At 41.7% G+C, this 27,837-nt stretch overlaps 1 protein-coding gene across 1 annotated transcript in view; it reads left to right on the plus strand.

Moving 5' to 3' along the window:
- The window catches only part of VPS8 (VPS8 subunit of CORVET complex), a 2,195,799-nt gene that overhangs the window by 1,780,352 nt on the left and 387,610 nt on the right, over window positions 1-27,837 (plus strand). Inside the window, exons 33-35 of the mRNA XM_044075401.1 lie at window positions 5,008-5,047; window positions 16,565-16,665; window positions 26,779-26,884. Of these exons, the coding sequence (XP_043931336.1) occupies window positions 5,008-5,047; window positions 16,565-16,665; window positions 26,779-26,884 (247 nt within the window). The remainder of the gene's footprint in view (window positions 1-5,007; window positions 5,048-16,564; window positions 16,666-26,778; window positions 26,885-27,837) is intronic.

Consider the following 27,837-nt stretch of genomic DNA (forward strand, 5'->3'; position numbering starts at 1 on the left):
TATTTTCAGGAAGGGGAAACGGCTCTTTTCTACCAAAGTCTACATACATGCAGTTCTGTTTGGCTGTGTTAAACATTTAATTTGGGTGTAATTTGTTTTTCAGTCTGATTCTATGCATGGCTTTTGCTACATCATGTTTTTGTGGATGGCTGAACTCTGACACAGAATAGGCTTGCTGAGTGGTTCCTGAAAGGAATGCCCAATTTGTAACCTCTTTTGAGACACCCCTTTACTTTTTGGTACCTGTGTATCGTAGTTGCTGGCTGGCTGGCTCAGCAGACTTTCTTGGTAACTATTACCATCAACAGGCAGATTTCAGAGCTGCAGATCTTCACTAATGCCTTCAAAAAACTCTTTAATTTCTTCTGGTATACCGTCTCAGCACACTTCAGATATTCATCTAGTTTATACATTCAGGGATGTACACCTCCAGCCAGCCTAGAATATGACATCATAAGAGATTTGGGTGTGGGGACACACATGCACACAGCAGTTGACGTTCTAGTGGTTTTCTACCATTCATAAACTTTGGAACAAAGTTCTAATGTTTATCATAGGAAAATTTCCACATTTGTTGAGTTAATGAGATTGCAGGATTAGTAGCTGGAACTCAGAGTAATGATTTGTTTATTGTCCTTGAAAGGAACACAGTGTAAAGTATTGACATAGATTCCTGTGCTTCAACCTGCCCACCCAGAGCAAATGTTAGAAAAGGCCTGAAGTGTACATTACTGTGAAGAAGATGGTAGTTATAGAAGATATTCAAAAGAGGGGATGAAAGGAAGGCTCTTCACAGTCTTTCAGGTTTGTGCCGTACTGATGGGAGAAAATAGAAAAATCTGGAGGCCAGACATCGGCTGGAGCATCCACCTTCAAAGTCCACTCACCAAGCTGACTTTGCTGTACTTGAGAGAGACAAGCTCTTCTTCAGTTAACAAGGGTTTGATGTTGCACCCATTACTGGCTGATAAGTGGAATCTGGTATGTACACTCCTAGACACTGTATTGGGGCATTGCATCTTGGGATGTCAGTACTCATTTTTCTAAATTCTCAAGTCTTGTTGTCTCCCAGAATGTGGCCTTGTACCCCTCAGTTTCTGAGGGTTACCTCTCAAGTGATGAAATGAGAGAGCGATTGCATCCCTAGTATATTTTGTGGCAGCAAACATACATCACTTGAGAGGTAGCCCTCACAAACTGAGGGGCACAAGGCCACTTTCTGAGAGGTTGTGAGGGAGAAGCCTGTGAATGGTGTTTACCATTTGATTTCCTAACTATGTCATGCCATTCTGGAAGTGGACTGGAAACACATGAAGGAACTTCCTGTCAGCTTTCTCATCATCTCCTGCAGGTAGCCTGATAAATGCTCTGTATTTATGAAATAATTTCACATCATGTTCTGTTCTCCGGCAGCAGTGTGTGTGCCAGTACTTGTCATAACTCATGATGTGTTGACTGCTGGAACCCTTTGAAGCTTTCGCTACCTTAGGCATCATACATAAGAACGTTTTATCAGCATTAGGAGTATAACCTGTGGCAGCAAACATGCAGATGAAGGGCTGTTATCTGCCTGCCTGTCTCGATAATTAGCTTCTGACACTGCTGACAAAGGGACTCCCTGGACATGTCCCTTGCTTAAATGTTTCTGTTGTGACAGATTTTGGGTCTTTCATAAACTAGAAGTCCTCTGTGATTGTGACATGGAAGATTGCCTTCATTTGTCTGGGGTGAGGGACAGACTTCATTGTTGGTTGTGCCTTCCTAGTGGGGGCAGGATATCATAGCTTTGACAGATAAAGTGCCAATGCAGCAAACATCAGGGCTTGGATCCTTCTGAACTTCTTGGGCCTTTTGGTAGCATGCTTTTGAATGTTGGTGATGTAATTGACTGACAGGTTTCGTTGGATCAAAATCATTATCTCCTCATGAACCTTTTTTGTGTCTTACCTTTTCTGACAAGTTCTAGAGTGACGCACAGTTTTTTTGCAGCCTCAGTGTTGGACTCCCTGTTTTAAAGTAGAACTAATCACAGAGCTGATAGTACATACTTCATATGTGAGTTGAGGAGATGATGTGCCCCTCCGTTATTTTGGGGAAGTGGACCTGACATGGTCAGATTCTCCACATAAAGCAGTTGGTGCTGTGAGCAGTATTGTCACCCTAAAATTATTAGGTTTAAGACCAGATCAGCTCGTTTTCTTGTTTCTGAGCCGGGTTGTGGTGCAGTATATAAATAAACAGGATGACATACTCCTACGCCATCTGTGTAGAAAGACAGCGCAACTGTGGCAGAGAGCCTTAGACTGACATGTCACTTTGAAAGCTGCTTACATCCTGGAAGAAGTGACTGCTGGCACATTGCTTGAACTGCAGCTCCAGCTCCAGCCCTGTCCTTAAGCTGAGGAAACACGAATCCTGTTTAGTGAGGTTTTCAAGGTCTTCCTGGCGTGGGTCATCCTGGAGATCCTTCTTGTTTGACATATGGAAGAATGTGATCTTTTATACCCTTTTATTCTAGATTTGGTAGACCACAGAGGACCTAATGAGCTTAGTCTTTCATTCATGGCAGGAAATTTTGGCAAAGACCAAGGTTAATCCTTCAATCTGTTACATCATGAGCAGTACAGACAAGTATCCCACTACAAACCAATGAAGTCTGCCTCATTTGGATTGTAGGGTCTGGCTTCTTATTGTGAGCCTTTCACTCATATTATAAATAATTCTAATTGAGTGACATACAGTGCTAATTGAAATAAGTTTGCCATCAGGGCAAAGAGGTTTCCTGTGGTGGCATAGTCGGTAACTCTACAGGTGATCCAGACTTATTTCAAAGACTGTTATAATTTGGATGTCTTTTATTAGATGGTCAAGGTGCACCATTTCAGCCACCTGTACATCACACTTTTTGGGGAGAAGAACCGTTTGGCAAAAGATGGATAAGCAGCTTTTCAGAAAGGTTATGCATACTTACTTACCTTTGAAGAATTATTTTCCTTAGACATAAACTTCATAATTGAGAACCTTAGCTGTCCTACATTTCAACTGGCTGGTTTGTGATTTCAAAGCTCATTTGTGTTGGCAAGCAGTTTTCTTGCTTCTCATCATCTGTGTGCAGAGGATCTCTGAGATGTAGGGTGCCCTGTTTAATCTTTCACAACTATTTGGTGTCTCTTAGCACTAACCAACATATTATCCTGAAAGTGTTAGAATTTTCCTTAAATTTAGTTCATTCATCTTCCCATTTTCTTTACAGAGGTATAATCCAGGGAACCTAGTGCCCTTCCTATCCTGATTGCACAATGACAGCTCTTGTTTCCTCTGAAAGTAATTCAAAATTCAGGAAAAGAGGGGCAGCTTTTTTCCTTCTTTGCTTCAAGCAGTGATAGCTTACAGCAGCTAAGCAAACCCTAAGTGTATTGCTAAATACACTGTGTTTTATCACTTTGTTCTTCTTCTTTCGGCTTTTCCTGGTTAGGGGTCGCCACAGTGAACTCCGGTCCGCTAATGATTGGTAGATTTTTTTTACGGGTGCCGAGGTGCCATCTCAATGCCCAACCTTCAGTGAAGGCACGCCCATTCTACGCATGTCTTTTGAACGCCACTCGACCACGGGGAGGACATGCAGACTCCACAGAGAAGGTGCTCCAGCCAAGAATCAAACTGGAGAACCTCTTACATTGTGTTTTATCACTACCTGTTGGAAAATACTTTTGCCAAAACAAAAGCTTCAGTTCATTGCTTTGAAAATGTGTCCATTGCAGATATTTGTGCCATGTCTACCTGGTCACTGGTTCATACCTTCACAGAGCCTTATTGCTTAGTAGATGATTCCAGGACCTAGGCATCTTTTTGTGCATTAGTGCTTGAGGATTTGGCCATCTGTGCTCTCCCCCTTGGGTCCTTTTCAATCCCCAGACTTCTTTCTGAAAGGTTTACATTTTATTGCTTGGGATTTTCCCTGACAGTTGCGCACAGTGGAAGGCTTTTAAATTTAGATGTAACAAATGATGTACATGGATGCCTTCTGCAGTGGGTTTATTACCCTATTGGCATCCCTTTGTCTGGTCAGTCTCTCAAGGTGTAAGGGTGTGAATGGATTTTCTGAAAGTCAAACAAGTATACAGTTCTTTAAGTTTGTGTATGTTTTGCTTTGTTTCCTGTATTATAAGTTGTGCTTATCTGGTGAAATGGAGGTTGTGAACTAAGTGGTACAGAAGCTGTGTATGCCATGGTACTTGGAGGCAGGAGGAGAGGCACAAACCCACGAATAAAGAAATTAAAATATTAAGAAGTGGGGATATGAGAAGAAATCCTATCAGTTATCAATTACAGTAGGCTACCTTGTAAATCACCTAAAGTGATAGGCACATTATCTGCCATATATGGGGGTTCATACAACCTCTAGAGTAAGAGAAGAAAGCATACTTGCCACCGAGTGCTCAGTAATTCAAGTAAAAGTTGTGAGGGTGGGACCTTCTGAAGAAGGTCCTTTTGAAGTTCATGTAAGTGAACACTCGTGTTTTTTTTTGTTTTGTTTTTTTGCCTTGGTTAACATGCTCATTTAAAAGGAGCTTCAACTGTCACCATTTTTTTTGATATTCATATTTTCTGTCCCCATTTAATCATACTTAAGAGTTTGTCCGCCCTATTCAGTGACCATAAATCCAGCAGCCTTAAAGGTTATTTTACCTAGCGATTGAATGACTGTCATCATGAATGCATTGTTTGTCTGTTTATTTCCTTTGTCAGCTGGGACAAGGCAACTGTACCTTGTCATAGGCCCCATTCAGTGGCAGCCCAAGGAGAAAAACTATGTAAATTCAAAGGAAGCTTGTGTGTAGCTCTTCTGATAAGAAGCAGAGTTTAACAACAGTGATGGCTACATTCATCGGACAGTATAACTTAATTAAAATGCTGCATACAGCTGACATGGAATGAAAATTGCTTAAATGTTTTTTTCATATTTGTTGTGACTAGTAATGACTGTTCACGTTTATTTTTTTTAAGGTACTGAAGAGTAAGCTTTCAAAACTGAGCAATAATGAAGGTAAGTTTTAATGTTATTACATATATAAACTCAAAAGTGTAGTATTCATAAAATTTGATATGAAGATTCCATTTGTGGTGTTGATTTAACTACTTTACCTGACAAGTACTTTTGCCAGTTTCATTTGCATAGAGGGATAAAGTTTTAAATATGATGCAGGTGTCTTGAGCTTGAGTGGTAGCTGGGGATGCTGCTGGATGTGACTTGGGGTGGAGTGAAGAGGTTTAACCTGCTTACTTTTATGTTACATGTCTGGAGGCGTACAAGGTGCACTAATTTTCCTGATAAAGATGGGAGAAATGTGTACAAGGTAGTACTTCAAGGAGGTGGGTCATTTGTAGGTTTACATTGCTTACAGACATGATCGGTAGTCCAGTACCATCCTTGAAAGAGTGTATGCTGGGCATGCGTGGGGAGTTAAGGTTGACGCAAAAAAAACTGATCCAGCATGAATGATTGCAGAACTCCCTTTATATGAAAAGAACAAATGAATCAAAGACCCCTTGACTGGAGTTAACCAAAGGAGTCAATATGGTGTTCAAGGGGCAAGGCTTGATGAACAAAATGTAGATTGGGCCAGAAAGAAAATTAAATTACAAAATAAGATGTGCTTTGCTGTAGTATATTCTTGTACCATTCCAGTGTTTCCTTTGGGCAAGGGTTTATTCCTAGGCCCTAGGTAGAGGGCCATGCTTACTCAGTTTTCTTTGAATGTCAGCTGGCACTGCATCAGTAAGTCTTAATGCCATTAGTTGGTGCTTGTCAATATTTTGTCTCATATCAGTATTCTTCAGAAAGGCCTCCATTCTTCATAGTTATTATTAAAAGGGTTTGCCCTGAGGCTAACCTCTCTTCTGGAGTCTGGGTTCTACTAATAAGATTCACAGCATCTAACTCTGCTTTTTAAATTGTCTTAATCTATTAAAACACAGAAGTAAAAATATGAGATGAATATAGAGTGAGACCTTGGAATATGGTCAGGTGTATGGGCAGAGTAAGTGATAAAAGTTCCATTCCATATTTCAGGTCAAGTGCAAGACATTCATATTACAGTGCAGGTAGTAGTCTTTTATCATAACTGACATCCCATGGTAATTTTGTTATGCTTTATTAGTGGTATCCGTAACACTGATATTAGCAGTATTTATTACTAAACATCACCAGCAGCAGTGCAATAAAGTATTCCTCAAAAGTTTCCTTCCCATCTGCCTTTGAGAGGTTTTAAATACAGAATACAGTCCTGTTATCCTTACCCATTGTGACGGGTGGGTAGGGCCAAATTTTCTTCCATTTATGGGTAGTGCTTTTTATGAGCACTAACTAAAATTCCTCCAGAAAAATGTGGTATGAGCAAAAAAGAATGAATCAGTAAACAGCACCCAAAATACTTACTTGTAGACAAATGCATTTCTTACCCACCCTACCACACACACACACACAGACACACGTGCAAAACTAGGTCCCCTTCTCTTCTGTCAAAAGACTGACTGTTTGGAGAAATCTAAAAAAGTATGCTTACAGCATGTGTCCAGCATCCCATAGTATATTTTACCAGTGGGAGATGGGAGTATAGAAGGAAAAATGCAGCATCCTCAAAATGAGCATGTGCAGAAACACAAGTGAAGTATATATGGTCAGTGCTATCAGTATTAAATCTTGACGCAATAATAATTTTACAGCTGTAATTCTCTGTGCAATTTACTGAAAAGACAGTAATAAGAGTCGTTTAACATCCTCTAATGCCCTGTGTATAACAGAAAAGTATTATTCCAGTTGGGAAATAACTCTTAACCCCTTTTCATTAAATAACATAACAGTGCCTTCAAAATCATAGCCAGAAAGAGGAGCTATTTTTTTTATTTTTTTTCAGAATCAAAGCTCTTCAGACACTGTGATAACTGAATTAAGCCTATACAAAGATTCATTTAATAATGTATTCACCTTTAAGCAGCTCTATCTTTATGAAGAATATCAGTAAATGTAGGAAGCCAAAAATCATAGTGCTCTGCCTGAATTTTAGCAGTTGACATATATTGTTTGGGGGTCCAGTTGGTGGAGCAGAGAAGTTAATAATTATGACATTTTTTTCTGTGGTTTGGGTCCTCAGCAGCAGACTTTAGACGTTTAACATGGCACCTGATTGTAAGCAGAATTATGGGTGCATAGAGTTTTGTACAGGTGTATCCCTTAGAAAAAGTAAAGACAAAGCTTTTGTTGCATATCAAGGATGTGTTTGGTTCAAAGGAAATTGTGGAAACTGTATGTCAACAATTGGCAAACATAGTTTCCAGGAGGGCTTCATCTAATATTAGAGAGTTCAGTCATATATTGTCTGGAAGTTATGTGCTGTTTTGTCCTGTAGGTGGTGAAATAATTGAGTTTCACAGGGTAGTCACTGGTTGGAGAGATGTGATTGCAGAAGAAGTTGATGGCCTACTGGTCTCCCTTTTTGCTTCTGTATTGAACCTGTGGTGTGACGTGAGTAGGAAACAGAGATCTCAAGTTATGTTGAGTATTACTTTTTTCTCCCACTCCCCACAGCTTACCATCAGTTGCCATTACCTCCTCTCCTTGTTCACCAGGTCTACCAGACCAGCCTCAGCCTCTCTTAGGTCAGCCTGATAAACACCTGGGGCCAGTGAAGAGACTGCAGACATTGGTGCATAGTCATGCTGCTGCTGGGGAGTATGCCCTTACCTCCTACCACTCTAGCCTTCCAAGGTCTGCAAGTGCTGCTTGTGGAAGGTTCATGTGTGCTTCCCTGTATGTGCTCCTCTCCTTGTTCACCAGGTCTACCAGACCAGCCTCAGCCTCTCTTAGGTCAGCCTGATAAACACCTGGGGCCAGTGAAGAGACTGCAGACATTGGTGCATAGTCATGCTGCTGCTGGGGAGTATGCCCTTACCTCCTACCACTCTAGCCTTCCAAGGTCTGCAAGTGCTGCTTGTGGAAGGTTCATGTGCGCTTCCCTGTATGTGCTCCTCTCCTTGTTCACCAGGTCTACCAGACCAGCCTCAGCCTCTCTTAGGTCAGCCTGATAAACACCTGGGGCCAGTGAAGAGACTGCAGACATTGGTGCATAGTCATGCTGCTGCTGAGGAGTATGCCCTTACCTCCTACCACTCTAGCCTTCCAAGGTCTGCAAGTGCTGCTTGTGGAAGGTTCATGTGTGCTTCCCTGTATGTGCAACTGCCTGACATAGCTGCGTACTACTTGCAACATTGAGTTTTCCAGGCCCTTAATGCTGCTATTGCATTCAGCTTAGGCGTACTCCCTTCCCCATGAATGTTGAGGTGGCATCTGCCACTCACTACCATTCTCTCATGTCCAGTCCCACCAGCATGTGTGTCGGTATTTGATCAGTATATCTTTTTTTTTTTAAGTTGGTGCCATCAACAAAGAAAAATATATAAGTGACTAGCTGTCTATTACAAAGGTAAGTCTGGGAACCAAATTCATCCTTCAGTCCTACTTCTCACTCTAAACACCTATCCAAATTCCTGTTTTTAGCAGACTGTATGAACCTGAACATCTCCTGTTTCCACTGGGCCACCACCCTTCCTGATGTATTTACTGGTGAAGCGGACAGTTCATATAATAGCTGTGGAATGTCCACCATACTAACTAGAAAGAGAAAAAAAAAGTCTGATCCATGGCCCTTCAGATGTTACTTTAGTATCCAGTTGACCAACTGATCTGTTAATCACAACACCTTATGCATCTCTTGCAAGTTGTCAAACACATATACCCATATAGCTCATGAAGGAACTTTTCCGCTTTCATGAAAAAGAGGTCACCTTCAGTTTGTTTGCTCCCCAGAAGGCGTAGTGTCTGAGACTTGCCTGTGTTCATTCCAAAACTGGATACTTCTCTAGATACTTCATCTCCTGTGTTTAATCAACAGAATGCCATGTCATAGGTTCATAGGTTCATACTAGGCTATCTGCCCTAGGGCATTTATAAGCCTAGCCAGAGTGTGTTTGGCTTTTGCCACCCATTTTAAATTAATTTTGCTATGCCCTTTTTCGAGGTTAGTATACTGTGCCTCTGTCTAACAGTGACACAGAAGTGATACCCGGGGTAAACCTATGATCTCCCATCCACTCATCAAGATTCCTCTTGAAGAGAGTCAATGAGGGACTCTGCCTAACCTGGACTGGGATTTTATTCCAGAGTGAAGGGAGCCTATGGGTTATGAATCTGTCCCTCCAGCATGTCCTATTTATTTCATTGCTGAGGTTCAAGTCTCTCTAGCGCATAGCTCGATGGGATTTGGATTTTCTGAGGTGCAGCATGTCCATTAATTCTGGGTTGGACATGGCTTTATACGTCAGGCACAGATCGCCTCTGAGCAGGCGGTATGCCACTGAGTAGAGCTGGAGTTTCTTTAACTGGGCAGCATATGGCATCTGTTTGAGCCCTTTGATCCTCTTGGTGAGGTACTTTTAGGGTCTTTCCAGTTGCTGCAGGTGTCTGTTAAGGTACATCCCAAAAGGGGCATTGTACTCAATTATGGGCCTGATGAGGGATGAGTAAAGAGGCACGATGACCTCCCCTGATCTAGATGTGAATCCCTTCACAATTAGGTGGGCTATATAAAATGTTTTTCTAACCACTTTGGCCACGTGGTTGTCAAATGGGAATGAGGCCCTTTTGTAGGATGCTTGTGTTGGCTGGAGAGTTGATTATGGCACCCAATTTGCAGTCATCTGCAAACTTGGTCAGCCACAGTCCTTCCGTGTTGGCCTGCACCTCCAAGAAATATATACCAAACAAGAGAGGTCCCAGGACTGAGCCTTGTGGGATGCCACTTGTAACTGGTTTGGAGTCTGACATGGCTCCAGCAATTCTAACCATGTGGGTTCTGTCCTTGAGCCAGTTTGCAACCCATCTAGTGACATAGGGGTTTATATTTAAGCTGGTGAGCTTATCTATAATGCCCGAGTGGGGTATTGTATCGAAGGCTTTTGCGTGGTCCAGGTAGGCTGTGTGGACCACCTTCCCCTCGTCAATGGCTTTGGTGACTGTTTCAAAGAAATCAACCAGGTTTAAGAGGCAGGATCTGCCCTTAACAAAGCCGAACTGGGTAGGATCCAGTGTCTGTAGATCCCCAATATCTTTATGTATGAGGTCCATGATGATCCTTTCCATAGCTTTGCAGACCAAGCTAGTCAGGCTTATGGGGCGATAGTTTCCAGATCCGTTGAGGCACTAGCTTTGTGGAGAGGGACCACTGTTGCTCTACGCCACTCTTTGGGTACATATCCTGTAGTAAGGCTGAGACTGAACAGTAGTTTTATGTTTGGGTTTAGCTCTTCTTGGAGTTCATGTAGGACGCAGCCCAGGACACCGTCCGGTCCCATTGATGCTGTGTTTTTTTGCTTTGGAGAGGGCAGCTCTTACCTGAGCATCTGAGATGTCAGAGGGGCAGCACTCTGCTGGGATAGATATTTGCCCTTTTGGTGGGGAGGCGGGGGAGAAGTTTGCGCTGAACCTGTCAGCTAGATGTTGGCAATGTCTGTGGGTTCGGTGTATTTTTTGTCATTTTGGACTAATTCTGAGCATATCTGGGAATTCCCACCCAGGTTCCTGACATAACTAAAGAAAGCCTTGTGATTATCCTTAGTGTCCTGTGCAATTTTTCTCTCGAAGCTGGCCTTAGACGATTTTGAGTGCCCGTAGTTTTTTGCTAATACTGATCAGAGATGCCTTCCCATTTTGGGATTTTGCTCTATCATGTAGTAGCTTCCTCCTTCTATTGTATAGTTTGTTTATGGCTGGGGTCCACCAGACAGGACGTCTGCCTTTGGAGGATTGGGTCTTGGTTTTATTTGGGATTGCATGATCCATGCATTCCTGAAGGTGTTCATAGAATGCGTTTATAAAGGATTCTGCGGTCTGGGCCGTATTTTCCACAGGCCTGGGGGCTTTGAAGGATTCCACCTCAGTTTTGAGGAGTGTGAAATTTGCTTTAGAGAAGTTTTTCACTGTGGTTTTCAGGGCAGGGGGTGGAGTCGGGATGTGAATATCCAGTGAGATTAGTTTATGGTCTGATCTTACCAGTGAGGGATACACTTCTGGTCTGGAGCATAGAGTCCCCATGTTGGTGATGATCAGGTCCAGTATGTTTTCCCCTCATGTGGGAGTGGTAACAAGTTGTTCCATAGCATTTGAGTTTATAAATTCTAGGAACCTTTGGGCTAGGGTTTTGGAGCTAGAGTAATGCTCCCAGTCTATGTTTGGGTAGTTGAAGTCACCCAATATAATGGTGTTTGGAGAGACCTGCATATTTTCCAGTGTTCTCAGGAAGGCCGAGTGGGGTTCCTGGGTTTGGGAGGGTGGTCTGTAGCAGGCTCTAAACTGGAAGGCAGTTTTACCCACTATTAGTTGCACATGGATAGTCTCTGATGCTTCGTGCTGTGCCACCAACCTGGAAGTGTGGGTATCTTTGACAAATATTGATACTCCCCCTCCTTTTGTGGTTCGGTCCACATTTTTGGCGCTGAAAAGCATGGTATGAGGTATAACCTGGTAGTGCTGGGGTGCTCTGGGAAGCCTTGAACCAGGTTTCTGTTACTGCACAGATATCAATGTTCTCATGCTAAGGAGAGTTTTGAGTGCATGCATCTTGAGGTTTAGACTTCTGGCGTTGAGTAGCATTACTCTTAGTTTCTTATCCCTTGTGATACCTATGGAGGTGGGTTTGTCTTTTGAGCCTTGCCTAACAAAGGCACTATGGGGGTAGCAAGAGCCTTTGCCGATATCCGAAAGCCCAGGGGTGACAGGTTCAAGCCATCCCTAGCGAAGCATCGTGGCTTGTCGAGCATGTCATCTCAGGCTGACAGGCATTGGATCCCCTTTGAATGACACCAATACTTAGCCAATTGTTGAAATTGATCATCTTGTCTTCATATTGTGGCATCATTCTTGGTGAGGATAAGATGCTACTCAAGGTCAGGGTCATACCGCCCTGGACTACATGCTCAGAGAGCTCCTCTATGTCTCTTTTCATGTAGTCCAGGGAGGTACGTCTCAGGTCATTCACACCAGCATGGACAATGACTGAGTCATATTTGTACTTGCCTTGGAGTGACCTGAGTGCTTGTGTTATGTGGCAGATCCTAGCGCCTGACAGGCAGCTCACCGTGACCTTCTCCTTGTTCAGCCTGGTGAGCGGGACGTCAGTGTGCCTGACGATAGAGTCCCCTATTACAAGTGTATCAGGTGTGTTGTTTAGCCTTAAGGGCTGTGACTGTTCGGCACACTGGCTTTGTGAGCTATATGTTGCACGTGTTTTGTTTTCATTATGTAAATTTATTGAGAAAAGATCACCCATCCCATCCTCAGTGGGACATTGTTTCCACTAGTTCTCCCATTGTATGTGAATGGTTCATTTACTATAATGAGCAGAAGGAATTGGTACCCCATTTAATCCTACAGCTAAAACCAAAGTTGAGAGAGCTCCAGGAAACTAGTTTAATGCACCTTTTGGACCCACTGTAATATAATATGTGGGCTGTGTCAGTATCCCAGTTCAGGAACGTGAATTTCCCAAGATCCACATGCAGGAACTTCCAAAACAAGCCTGAATTTTTCCTCATCTATACTGAGGCTAACTTCTGCTAAGTGTTTAATCTTAGCACTAAACAGTATGTTATCAGCTGTGTAATTTTGTCTTTTAGTTGTCTTCATAGCAAAAATCTCACCTGGTCCTGATCAATCAAATGTTACACCACCTTTAAGGTTGCCCACCAGTAAAAGGAATCTGTAACTTACAGTTAATGTCTAGAAGAGAAATACTTTGGTAATACCCAGGACTTTGCAAGTCCTTGCCCTATTTCAAAAGCAAAGGTAATTTGGGAGGAGCAGGTAATCCACCGAAGTACCCACATGCAGGTTCACAGTCACCAACAGTTCCCATTTGGCTCTCACTTGGAAAGATGATTGAGATAAGGAGCCTTTTCCATCTTCAACAAGCTTATGCACTGATAAAGCACGACCAAAATAAACTGGACTCACAGTGCCTACTGTTTGAGTGTAATTGTGGGCTAACAAGTTTGTAGATAAAACGTTTTGTAGTTAAACCAGTTTGTACTGGTTACTATCGCTGTAGACTTCCGTTTGCAAGACATGTTTCCATTGGAGTTTCCAGCTTTCCTGCACATATTTATCACTGGTATTTGCTGTGGTTTTAATTGTAAATGGCTATAAAAGCTTTATTTTCCTACGATAAATGTTGGTGGTTTGTAGCATTATTTGTACTGTGTGCAGACTGTCTGCTTATTACCTGTAATACTAATCATTTTGATCAACCTGTCTCACTTGCAGTCCAAGTGGAGAATTGTTCCATTTTAAATATACATGATATGATAGAGCTGACATCATGACTACTAGCAGAGAGCAGGCCTGAAGCATTTCACAAGATATGTAGGTACTAACTGATCTTATCAGTTCCGTGTGGAACTAAGAAATGTGCTTATGATATTCTGTCCATTCCCTGTGACCAGAGTCAGTCAGCTCACTGTCATGCATGAATCAATTAATATGTCTTACCTGTGGAGCGAGTTTCATTTGGAAAGTTTGTGGATTCCACCCCTTGCATAAGAAAATTAAAATCTCCTGTTAGTTGTTAAATCTGGACTGGTAATATTTTAACCTTCCATGGGCCAACTAAGTGAATATAACATGTCATCAATGTGAGTGCTGCTTACTGCCGTTTATCTCCCAACCACATAATGTGTAGTGCCCTCAAAAGGGAGTCCACTCCTTTCTGCAGGTTCTGGAAAGGTAGGAGGGAGTATCAGAAGGGAGTGAGTCATCTTCATCCTGCTATCCTTCCAGGACTGGCAGAGATTATCACATCGGAGTGTTCTGTATCCTGCCCCCTTCTAGGACCTACAGAGGTAGACACTATGTATGAGTGGCTAGCTTATGTACCTGCATTCTCATTATAGGCCAGAGAATAGTATCTGTCCTGCCTAATTTAAGATGATCCATCTGATTCAGGTGGGTGTCTTAAAGAACCTTCCTTAGACTTCTGTAACTTTGTGCTGAAATATTTGGGTTTGCCACATATGATATGCTGTCCATTTCCTGTGACCAGAGTCAGTCAGATTACCTGCACTGTTGGTGTTCTGTAGTAACATAAAAAGTTGTGGTACTACTCCCAACAGCCATTATTGTTATGTAATTGGGACCTGTTTATTCTGTTGGTCATTGTTTTTTGTATCATTGATTCATCAGGCATGCTTCTTCACCTACTTGTTTCATTGGAATAATACAGTGTAATTTACTGAAATCTGCAAAAATGTTTTTTAGCCTTTTCCAGGTTTGTGTTTTTCAGTATTTTTGCTTTAGCGTTGGTGGATTTATTTTATAACTGACTCATATCAGGATTTCAGATTTTTTCCTTGATCCCAGACACCTGTGTGACATGGGCATCCACCTTTTGCAGGTGTGGCATCTCTGTACATGGTGATCTTATCAAATGCAAAACTACGATCCAGCACCCGCTGGTTAAGCAGTACTTTCTCTTGCTTGGAACTTGGACTTCATTATTGAGAGGCTTGTATCTCCTACATTTGAACGACCTGGATTGATGGATGTGATTTTTTTTTCTCTCAGAACATGCTGCTGTTGGCTTCCATCACCTGTGATCATGGAATCTTTGAGCTGCATGCCCATAAATTCAGGGAACACTTGTATTTCACAAGATTCTGGTGCCCTATAGGACTAACCTTCATTTTCATATTTGTGATTTCCGAATTGCTCTTAAATTAGTTCACCTATTTTTCTTTCTGAAGACAGTGTTCAGAGGAGAAAGAGCTCCTTCATGTTATTGGTAGAGCAACTCAGATTCAGAACAAAAGAGTGTATGATTTAAGGAACACAGATCAGTTGTTTGCCTCATTTGCTCCATGTAGGGTGGGTTTTTCACTGGCTAATCTAACACTTTCCAGTTGCATTGTTTACTGCATCATCTTTGCCAGCAGCTGGTGTACTGCCCAGTGGAAAATTTAGCCGTCAAGAGTGTTTCACCAAAGATGTGACTATGGCTGCTTTCAGTGTTTTAGTTGCTTCAGAAAATGGCTCCATTGCAGACATGTTTGCCGCAAACAGCTGGCCATCAGTTCTTAGTTACCGGGCATTACTTGAACTGTGATTTCATGTGCGGAACCTTCTTTGACACCTTGTTGCTTCAGTACTGAACTTTCTAAGCCTTACCATTTGACTTTTTACATACTCGAGCCTCACAGGGTTTTAAAATGTAACTGTTTTGGATTTATCCCAGAATTTAACTACTGCAGAAGGTCTTTGAAGTTAGATGAAACATATGGGTATTCAGTTGTCTGTTTTTCTATAAGGAGACCATCTGCATTGGGTAAGTATATGAAGTTCTCCTGTGTCTGTGTCCATGTGACCTCCCCATCCAGAATTTGCCAACAGATTTTCCTGTGTTTGGACAAATGTATCATTTTATATTATTGTCATTTGCCTTCTGTTTTAGGTTGTGCTTGCTTTTGGATCACACTGGGGTGCATGGGGGCTAAATGCACGCTCCCAGTCTGAGACATGATATCACTACATGCTGCTGCACAAGGCATGTGTCCTTGAGGTTGACTGCAAGAGAAGATTCTCTTACAAAGCTAGAGATATCCAAAGATAAGTTAAAAATATGTCTGCTACAGAAGGTAGACCAGTAGATATAATGATCATGTTTCATGTAACTCAGGAAGTCAAAACACCATTAAGCTGTTTTTTTTCTATCTAGTACTTCTAAGTGTCAAATAATGGGTGACAAGTGACATGAGATGAAAGCTGTCTTTTTAGGTAGATCACTGCCCACTGATATGGCCACTGTGCCTGTTGTATCCTTTGCTTCTTTTTTTTTTTTTTTTTTTTTTTTTTTTACTTTTGACAGTGCTGTTAGTGGGATTGCCTAGCTCACTATCTGACCGTCAGACTTCTAGAACTTATTATACATGACACACTTTCAGGTCTGGACTTTCAATGTCATAAACTCACACAATGCACTCTGTTATTAATTTTGTACTCCTCCCCATTTCTCCATTTCAACCAGTAGGCACATTGTTTGCCACTCTCATTGTCCATTACATTTGGCAGCTGCTGATTTACAAGTGACGGTTGACTGTGTGATTCCAAAAAGCAAACTAAATGCAGAGACTTTGTATTTTAATTCTAGCTGGTTTGGATTACCAGCAGTCCCAAAAAGGAAAGATACCATGGTACAGGTGCATTTATTGTATTTATTGTACATTCTATTAGCTAAGTAACAGAATGTTATGTAATTTATTTTCCATTTTTTAGTTTAGGATGGTACTTGCACCCCTTCAGTTATTATTTTACAGTGTCTTTTGCTTCCTGTCTAATTTACATTTTAAAACTTTAAATCCGTATTATGTTTTATATTTTATTGCTACCATTCAGATGGCTGAAATTGGTTTGAATGATGTTGCACATTTGCTTTATGTCATTATTTTTGTTTGTCTAATGTAGAATTAAATGAAAAGCTCCTGAAGGATATCGAAGATACCTTGGAAGAGACAATTTCATTATGCCAGAGGAATTCTCATAGTCTGAACCAGCAGCAGCGTGATGTAAATGTTTTCATTTTAAATGTATTGCATGTTGTTCTTGCAAAGGCATTCATTGTGTAAGCAATGAGCCACAACAATATGTGTTTAGAGGCTATAATAGAGATTACTTATTGACTGAACTGTACTACTCTTTTCAGTGCCATAATGATAGATTTCCATTATGTAACAACCAGGAGCTATAATTCTGTAGATGCAGGTCATTCATACTCAAGAGAAAACTGCCGTTCTGAAATCAGAGAAACAAACATTTCATAAAAGACAGCAAAATGTTTGTTTTTAACATAGTTTATAAGTGTGCATCTCAGGCAAGACTGGCAGTTTTAATTATAGATATTTTCCATGGCATTGTAGTATTGAAAGTTAATTTTAAATGCCTGTGATCTGATGAAGAGCTGTCTTCTAGAGAACCTGTGTTCCTTCTGTTTCCACTTATTGAGTGAGCATGTTAATATGCAGGATGATTTATGTTTGAGCTTGTCTTGGCTGTTACATTTATTCTTGTTGTTGCCCCTTTTCCCCAGTATAGCTTCTTCCATCCATCTCAGGAACCTCTGAAATCCTCTTTTTGACTTAAATTGCATGTCCTCCATTTCATGGAACAGTATTTTAAAACCATTCTTGTTGCCATCTGTGCCCATTTCTTACTTCAGTTCTTCTTCTTGAATTCCACTTTATTCCTTTGTCCCAATGGTGCACTGTGCCTCTGCCCTGTCATTCTTTTCCTTCATTCAGTTTGTACATGGCAGGTAGCTTTGAGACTTTATTGTACTCCAGATCATCTCTGTTCTTTGCCCAGTGTCTTCCAACTTAAACTCTATTTCTGTCTGTAACTGTCAGAACCAGACACATTGCTCCAAATGCAGCCTTACTGTTGCTCTGTATTGTGGTAATGTAATTTAAATGGCATGGTGCTACAGGTCTTGCTGAAGTCCATTTAAACCGCATTTGCTTTGGAACCCTCTGCCAGTCCCAGAGGTGAGACAGAATCATAGCTGGATCTGGACAGACTGACCAGATTTCTCCTTAGTGAATTCATGCTGTTTTGTAGCTACACAGGCAGTTAGCCTTCAGAAACTATATTAGTTTCTTCCAAAGATTTTTTCAATAGCCATTCTGTAGTGTGGAAGTGAGTATGACTACCCTGTGGTTACATGACTTCTTTCTGGTCACACTTCTATATAAATGAACCAGTATGTTTGCTACTATGTTTAACACAGCAAACCAAGTCACATTGTTGCACTTTTGTTGATGTGCACCGCATTTTTTTCACTCATGTCATTTTCTTTCTGGCTTCCAGCTTACTGGTTCTTTTGCTTCCTAACAGAAAGAAATTAAGATTTACTTGTAGACCTCTCTTATTATTCCCTTCCCATTCCTAACTCAGGGGTTATGCTCTGTGCTGTGGCATGATCTCTTTGGCTAGGTTCCTCACTAGTATTCACCCTTCCTTTCTTCCCTCCTTCTCTCATCTTATGAGGACCAGAGTAGCTTCTTTGCTCTTCCTCGTTGAAGCCCTTATTTTCTGCTCAAGTCTTATTGCTACCATAGTTTTCATACCTTTCTTGCCCTTATTGTGTAGGAGAACCTTACAACTCACTTAGAGAAGATTAGAGCTTCTAGGTCCTTGATTATTATCCTCTGCCCATATTATTCAGCGACTGAGCCTGTCTCTCTCTCTTTCTTGCTATGTGTGAAGATCTGCATACCATAGTATACACCAGGGGGTCTTTAGCTTTTGGACCTGTGCCTCATTCATTACTGCCTTTTCTTCCTTATCTTCAGCCTTTTGCACAGTGCTTCTTTATCCCAACCTGAATGTGTGTTACCATATTATACCCCTCTCATCATATTCTTGTTTTTCTGTAAGATACTCAAGGCATAAGCACAAATCCATGCCATCTTCTTGCTCCAAGGGGCCATATATTTGGCAAAATTGGGTTATATGGGCTAGGCTTGTAAGGGGTCTTACGCCATTAGCCTAGTAATCTCCTATGAACCCATGATGTTCTTCATGTTTCACTGTGGCAGTCATTACATTTGGGTAATCTGCTGGCAGGTTGCCCTCAGTCGGCCTGAATAACAAAGTCTTGGGTCCTGCGTCGGTTGCTGTCTTCTCTTCCATTATGTCAGGTCATCAGGGGTATAAAACATGCAGCCGACGCCATTTTAATCAGTTTTTCGTGCCCCAGATGTCAGGTGCCCCCCAAATGGGGAGCAAAAATATATATATAATTATGAATATATACATGCACTTTAGAACACATAAAAAATTTACCCTCTACTAAAAGCAAATACACCACAAAGGCTTTTGAGCATAGTGAAGGAAAGAAGAAGTACAGAAAGGGGGCTGGCGGGTGGGTAACCCGGACTGCAACAGTGAATACACTCGAACATCTACATTTATGGTAAGTGTACACAACTGTACTATGTTCTTCGTGTTTCACTGTTGCAGTCATTACATTTGGGTAGAATTCCAAAGCTATGGATGGGAGGATGGAATATAATGTGTTTCCTCTCTCCCTCTCTGAAAGCTGTGAAGATAACAGACCCCTTACCATGAAGAGCCTGTACACTCCTGCACTCTCCAACACACTGAGCCTTTTTGCGAAGTAAGTGGCACAACCTGAACAGGGAAGAAAGACAGGCTTGGAAGGAACTGAGTCGGGACAAATCCTTACGGATCATGAAGGCTGACAAGGGATCCGGGATAGTAATGATGGAGCAGGAAAGATATATCCAAACACTTGAAGCATCCCTCATGAATAACCAGTTCTACAAAAAGGTCAACATCAGCCAGGTACAACAAAACTTTAAACAAACTGACAACCTACTATTGGAACTGTACCTCAGGGATGAGATCTCTCAAGACGAAAAAGACTTCATGCAGGTCATGACACCCAGTCTTGGAAAATTTTTTTGAATCCCCAAGGTTCACAAGAACCCTGAAAATCCACCTTTCCGCCATGTGGTATTGAACCGAAGGACAAAAACAGAAAAGATTTCACAATACGTATACCACATCCTTAACCCCATTGTACAGAACAGTAAATACTAAACCAACGACTCCTGGGCTTTTCTAAATGACATCTCCAAACTAAGGCTCGATGGAGGGGAATATTTACTGGTCACCCTAGATGTAGAAGCACTCTACACAAACATCCCCCACGCCAAAGGACTGACCCTCACCAGGCAGTACCTGAACAGGCATTCCAACCTAAACGGGACTAAGATTAATATTGTATGCAGGTTAACAGAAGCAGTATTAAGAAATATCTTCTTTCAATTCAACGGGAAGATTTACCACCAACAGAAAGGGGTAGCCATGGTGTCCAAAATGGCCCCGGCATATGCAGACTTAGTCCTCAGTGCCTGGGAAATGGATATGGTTGAATCACTGCCCTGGTTCAATAACACCATAATGTACAGGCGTTATATAGATGATGTCTTTTTTGTCTGGAAGGGAGGCAGACTTTCTATGAGCAATTTTCTAGAAACCCTTTTCCAGAGTCTGGACTTCCTGACCCTCACGGTAGGACATATCGGAACCACCACTCAGTTCCTGGATATCCACCTCACTATAGACCCGGGAAGTGGACAGTTTGACTCCAACATCTACCGCAAGCCCACTTTCAGGAATAACTATCTAGAGTTCAGCAGCCAGCATCCCCATTTCATGAAAAAAAAATATTGTAAAAGGACAATTCATCCGGTTATCCAGACTCATTTTTAGGGACGAGGTTTTCATCAAGGAAGGTTTTTACCTCAGAAACTTGTTCTTAGAAAGAAAATACCCAGAGTATTTAGTGGACAACCTGTTCCAAGAGACCATACAGCACAGACACTCCAGATACCCACCAATCCTGGAAAAGGGATTCACAGCAAGGGCACAGAATGGACTGAACAAAAAGGACTGGGTGTCAAGTTTCCCTCTTCCAATTTCCACAGATATGTTTGGAATCAGAGGAGTCCTCACCAACAATTGGGACATCTTGGGAGGAGAAAAAGGTCTGACAAAGTTACTTGGGGCATCCCCGAACTTCTGTTTCAAATGAACCTCTTCATTTGGTGGTGCGTTTGAGAGGAACAAAAGCGCATCCCCACAGAGTGAAGTATCGACAGAACCTGGAATGTCTGACTGCGGCAAGTGTGTCACCTGTGTACACATACGAAAAGACAACAACGTCACCTTCCCGCACTGCAACAGAACTGTCAGTCTACATGACCACTATGACTGCAACACAAAAAATGTAGTCTACTGTGCTTTCTGCGAACACTGTGGGAATTTCTATATCGGCAAAATGAACAGGAAGCTGAGTAGCCATATTAAAGAACACACTGCAGCAATACACAAACAGGACAGTTTGAATGCCTTGGCTAAACACAGTGCTATTTGCCCAAACTTCACAGGATTCAAATTCACAGCGCTGGAAAAAATAACAGAATTTGTAGGGGACATGGACACATTCCTGCAAGTCCGGGAATTAAAATGGCCGATAGAACTGAGAGCTGATGTCTATCCAGGTCTCAACGAGACACTGAACATTAAATGTGCACTTAAATGGTATAGAGATTGAAATGTGATAGGGTTTGAAAAATTGTACAAGAGGTTTTGAAGAATTGTGCAAGTGGATTTAATGTGTTTATGGATTTACAACTATGCAAGTGAATATAATGTGTTTCCTCTCTCTCTGACTTTTTCCTCCCTCTACCCCCCTACACACATGCTCCCAGTCACCAGGCTAGCCCCCGCTGACCCCACCAACTACCCCGTCGGTCTCACTTTTCACGCAGCCATTCAAGGGGTGATACCATCCACACTGACAGTCTTCTGGGACACTCTGTTATTCATATGCTCCACACTCCTTGTCATGGGCGGCCCCCTAACAGCCCCCCCTCAAGTCCACACCGCATTCCTCCCACTCCCCCATCAAGTGGCATACCCACACATTTCTCTACACACACACACACACACACACACACTGATACCAAAGCATAGTAGGACTCTCTACCTGACTCCTCCACATTCCTTCGTGCCCTTCTTTACTTACCTTTGGAGGCAAAGACTCATAAGTTATGTGTTTATATTAGAATCATCACAGCATGACTCTCATCCTTCCCGGTTCCCCCTTATTTTAAATTTTTTGCTTTTGCACACGATCCCTTTTAGTATGCACACGGCACCACAAGGCTATTACTGTCTGACCAATTTACCTTATGTAACTGCGATTGTAATGTTAATGAAAATGCACACAGCACCCTGCTTGTTCACACTTCACTATTGGAAAGGAACTGTTGTTAATTTAAATGACCTGCTAGAACTACTGTATTTAAAGGAAGTGAAAATGGTTGCTCATACTTATGAAACATGTCTTTCTGAAGAAGTCTTGATAATAAATAAGACGAAAGCGCTAAAGTACTACAAGTGTTGTTGGTGTGATTTACTACTATTTTTTGAATGCTGTTATTGTCACAAAGTTCATTTCTTAGTTATATATATATATATTTTTTTATATATATACATTTATGTATTATATAAAAGGTTCCTGATGATTGCAAATTATTGTACAAATCTTCTTCTGCTGATCCTTATGTAGTGTCTGTATCTTCTGACAAACCTTCTATACTTTTGCCCTCTACTAAAGTCCTTCCTTTAGATAAAGATAGTAGAGCCATGAAATGTCAGGACAAAACGCTTTGTACTGATGTCACCCTGGTTTTTATGTCTGTTAATTACCAGACTGTCATAACCAGGTGTTTTAGCCCTTCATTTTCAAATATCTCAGACAGTTTCTGGCCTTCCTGATTTAATAGGCAGGGTATTGGCCCTTTCCTTATTGGATTCTTCTTCTCTAGTGGCTCGTCACTCTGTTAAGTTTAGTTGTGATGCAGCTGATGTTTCTTCTAGGGCTGCTTCATTTAGTTCTATTTTGAGGCGCTACTATTGGCTTTATTTTCAGCCTTTACCTGATGACATTAAAACTACATTTTTGAATGCCACTCTTGATTATAAGAACCTTTTTGGCTCTGCTGCTGCTGAGTTTTTTAAGTCCTTCAAGGATAAAGGCAAGGCCTTGCAGGAACTGAAACTTATTTAGGTTTCTCCTATCCATAAATTATCCATCCAAATCTATCTTTGTTTGCAGACAGCTCCTCCCTCCACCTAAGGGTAAACAGGGTTCTAGGTGTGTACCCCTAGCCTGTCTACTCACATTCCTACTTCTCGGAGGTTCCCTTTAAAGACAAACCAGTACTATGTGACAGTTTGCTTTTCCTTTCTCTAGGCTAGGTCCCTTATCTGTTTGTCTTTCCCTGTCCTGTCCCAATTGGTTAAACGTCACTCAAGACTCTCTGGTTTTGTTCATTATCCTGCAGGGATATTTCATGTTGTGAAAATCCCTTCCTCCTTTTCTGGGTGTCCCACAACCTCCTCAGGGACAGCTTCCTTTCTTTCCAGAACTGCTTCAGGCCCTTTTGGCTCACTCAGGGCACTATTCAAGTTGACCCCCCCCCCCCAAGATGTTCTTAGCTCCCAGGAAGGAAGGCACCTAGAGACCCATTCTGGACCTTTCTCAGTTCAGTACCTTTCTATTGGTTCCTTCCTTTCAGATGTCCGTACAAACCCTGTTCCCTCCTCTTCTTTCCCAGACCTTTTTGGTATCTCTGAACCTCAAGGATGCCTGCCTACACATCCCCATCCATCCAATTTTCAGGAAGTTTTTATGTTTCTATGTTTCTTCCTTGATATTTCAGTTCTCTGCTTTGAACTTTGTCCTCTCTACTGCCCCAAGAGTATCTACCAAATGCCTCACTCCTGTCATTGCCTTTTGCAGTATGAGGGGTTCAGATGTTTTCTTATAAAGATGACATGTTCATTCAGGCTTCATCACTGGGTGTTCTACTTCAGCACCTTCAGTTTACTGTTTGTCTGTTGTAAAGCCTGGGATTTACTATAAACTTTCAGAAAGCAGTCCAGGTTCCTTCTCAGGATCATGTTTTTCTCTGCTGCAGGATCCAGACCATTCCTATGCTGGTATCCCTACCTCTAGCCAATGCCCTCTCTCTGATTGCCTTTTTTTGTCTCCTCACCCTCTGGCTTCAGTCACAGCCAGGGATTTTATCAGGGTTCTAGAATTCATGGTTTCCACATTCCTATGCTGCCTCTAGTAAGGCTCCATATGAGAAAACTACAATGGTTCCTCAGGTTAGTGTACTTTCAACATTGCCCTTCCACTGGATTTCCTAGTTCACTTCCTTCCATGTTCCTCCAGTCCCATCTCAGGAACTTTTTTGGATGCCTTGGACAGGGGGTGGGGAGCTTCCTTAGGTTCCCTCAAGGTCCAGGGTTTCTGGCCTCCTCATCAGAGATCAGAACACATCAAGCTCTCCTGCTAGCTCTTCAAGTTTTTTATTCCCTTTATATTCCAGTGCCCTTCATGGTTTTCACAGTACCACAGTGGTGTGATATATAAACAAGCAAGAAGGAACATGGTCCTACCTTCTTTGCATACTTGCTTGTCAAGTCTGGGATCTAGCTATCCAGTATCAAGTGACTCTGAAGCTGTCTGCATCTCTTCAGAGCAAAATATAGTGACTGGAGTCTCTGAGCAGATCCAGCACATAGACTCATGAATGAATGCTTCACAGAAATGTGTTTTTGGACATTATCTACTACTGGGTATTCCACAGGTAGATCTTTTTGCCTCCCCTCTGACCAGACAATTTCCTCTTTTCTGTTCCAGTGTCCTAAGCCCCATGGCTTGGAAAGGGATGTCTGTTTGCGCCTTCCCTCCTCTTTCCCTGATTCTGAGGGTCCTGCACAATATCAAGCAAGACTCCCACAAAATCTTACTGGTGACTGCATTTTGGTCCAGACAGTATTGGTTTCCCCATCTTCACTTAGCCATAGGCAATCATCGCAAGTTACCTCACTGGGTGGACCTTCTCACAGAATACAAAGGGATCTCTTATCCATCCTTACTTGTCTACTCTTCAATTGATGCTGTGTGTGATAGTGTTTTGATCCCTTTTAGTCATCTTTTTTCTAAGGACATGCTTATGATTCTGCAGGAGGCCAGGAAACCCAGTATGAGGAAATCATATTTATCCAGTTGGAAGAGATTTTCTGTCTGATGCCTCCATTATAACCATGATCTCTTTTCACTGGGGGTTCTTCTGGTTCTCTCTTGTTTGTGTGAATTGCTCCATGCCGTGTTAGCTTATTCTTCGGTTAAGGCTCCCATCTCAGCTATTTCTGCTTGTGTGCTTGACTCCTCCTCTGGCCTCTAGCATTGAGGTCAAGCAATTTCTTAAAGGCATCCTTCAAATTAGGTCTCCCAGGAAGCATATTCTACCTGGCCGGGACCTGAATTTTATTCTGGAAAAATTGCCTCAGGCTCCTTTTGAGCCTGTAGCTTCAGCTTCTTTGCAACTTTGTACTTCTTTTGGCCCTTACTTCATCTAAATGAGTATCTGAACTCCAGGCTCTTATGGCTGTTCCTCCTTTCTTAGTTTTTCACAGGGACAGGGTGTCCCTTCTTACTAATCCTCCTCTTATGCCCAAAGTGGTAAATGACTTGTCTGTTCATTAGTCTATTAATGTACCCTCCTTTTTTCTTTCTCTGTAGTCTGCTAGTGAGAAGGTCCTTCACGTATTGTCTTTGCATGGGCAGCTCAGATGTTATTTGGATAAGACTAAGGCCATTTGAAAATCTGAGCAACTTTTTTCCTTTCATCACAGGTCTTTAAGTTTGGCAGTTTCTAAACAAATCATTTCTTCTTGAATCTCTAAGGCCATTTATTTTTGTTATTCCTTCAGTGGTGAATGTCTTTCTGCCTCTGCAAAGGCTAATTCCACCAGAGCTGTTGCTTCTTCTGGTGCCTTTTTCAAAGGACTGGACACCAGTCCCATCCTTGAGGCTGCTACCTGGACTTTTATGAATACCTTCACTAAACATTACAAAGTTGGGTGTTATTTCCAGAGCAAGATCTGGCTTTTCTAAAGCTGTCCTGCATGGTTTTCTAGAGGGCTCTTTTGTGCCTTCTTCCTTCCAAGTTCCTCTTGAGCTTTTGTACTCACTTATGCAAAGAATACTGCAACATTGACACAGAAAGACTTAGTACCATTATGTAAAATCTTTCTTTTCACTGTTGCAGTATTCCCTCCCTCCTCCCCTTTTGCTCTGCCCTTTACTTGCCATCCTGACCAGGGATTTTTTTTTCTTCTCCTTCTGGATGCACGTGTTCCTTCTGGTCCCATTGGATGTTCTTTTCCTCCTCAGTGTTTTCATTTCTGAGGAATGTACATCCGTGCATCACGATTATGCCCTGTGCCTTGCGCAGGGAGCATAAATGTGACGTACAGCATCAATAATTGCCAAAGGCTTTGATATACTGACCAGGCAGCCTTTCCTTTGCAGGAGATCGCTATGTAAAAAATACTGCAACAGTGAAGAGAAGGACATTTACTGTTATGGTAAGATTTTACACAATTGTACTTTCTACTGCTGTCACTATTTTCACATCTGTTGTCAGCATTAATGTTACTGTTATTACTGTGTTACTAATTCTGTGGAGGCATTCTTAAAGATGCACAGCTATAATTACTTTTGAACCTGTTGTAGAACTTTTGCTGCTGCATCATTTGTACTTGCAGTGTATGTTGTTTGTACAGAAGTGGTCCATTCACTGCTACTGAGTTTCTGGTTCACCTTTTGTTTTTATTCTCTGATACTTGCATTGTACTACTTTCACTCTTGCTATTGCTGCTGTACTGTCAGCATTGGTTTTAATTCTAGTGTTACGTCTGTTGCTTGTATTACTGATGCACTTTGTGTATTCATATTTTACATCTTACTATAATTTTACTGAGAACCAGGATATCACCGACCAGAATCCCTATTCGGTCACACCAATAAACTAATGTCAGGACCTGCAGTACTGAACTGCTAGACTTGCTGTCCTGCAAGACTCGTGGTAACACTCTTCCTGTGTCTGCAGGAGTAGGGAAGTTTGATATTTGTTGTCTTTTGGGTTTTTAAGTCCCCACATTTTAGAGTACTGGTGCAATCATCTCAGGATTCTGATTGCTAATATTCTGTATTTGTTTTTAAACAGGCTCTTTGGTTTCCACTGTTGGAAGCTATGATGTCAGCCCAGAAACTGCTAAAGGGTCCAGCATCTCAACAAACATCTGAACAGGTAAGCTACAACTATATTTCATGTTACTGTTAATACTTTCCTGAGGAGATTGTGTTCCAGAAAAAAAATACAGCATATAATTCTTGTTTAAAAAGATGGCTACATTATGCTGGTAAAACAGTTCTATCGTGAACCCATCTGTAAATGAATGGTAATTTGGCTTCACATGCTGATGTAGTCTTGCAAGGTAAAATCAGTGCTGTTCTTTTAGTATCTGTTTTGGAAGAGTAGGTAAAACTGACAAATCTGCTATACTTTGGCTTTAGTAAAACATTGCAGAGGAGACCGCGGTGGAATGGATCTGGGATATGGGAGTGTGACCCAAACTCTTAAGACAGCTAAAAACTGGTTTACTATAAGCTGATAATTTTTTAATGCATTAGTTGTCATCAAACCATTTTTTATCCATATTTTTGTGCCACAAGGGTGAGAGTAAATGAGTAATATAAGAACAGGTTAGACTAAGGAGCCACACAACCTAGCATGTTTTCAGAAGGTGAGATTTAACTGAAGTGAGAAAACTCATGCAGATATAGGACAAAGATGTAGACTGCACACAGCAATTCAATGTCCGTTTGATTTTAGCTCTCTCAGGTATTTGAATTGTTAATTTGTTCCACTGTTTTCCCTTCTATCACATTTTCAGCTTATTCTCATTTCCCCCATTTGCTGCCACGACAACTGTCTTGTCTGTGTTCTGTTTCATCCAGTGAGCCTTCAGTTTTGTTTCATCCAGTGAGCCTTCAGTTTCCATTCCCCTATCATTTGCTGAAGTTCCTGTTCAGTGTCTGGTAGAAGTGAGAGAACTCATTCAGATATAGGACAAAGATGTAGGCTGCGCACAGTAACTCGATGTCCATTTGAATCATAGAGCACCTCTGATTCTAACACTCTGAGGTATTTGTAGTGTTAATCCGTTCCACTGTTTTCCCTTCTACCAGCTTCTTCTCATTTCCCCCATTTGCTGCCATTGCA

The sequence above is a fragment of the Protopterus annectens genome, chromosome 6.part1 (genome assembly GCF_019279795.1).
Source record: "Protopterus annectens isolate FY-2018-M chromosome 6.part1, PAN1.0, whole genome shotgun sequence".
Taxonomy (NCBI): Eukaryota; Metazoa; Chordata; order Ceratodontiformes; family Protopteridae; genus Protopterus; species Protopterus annectens.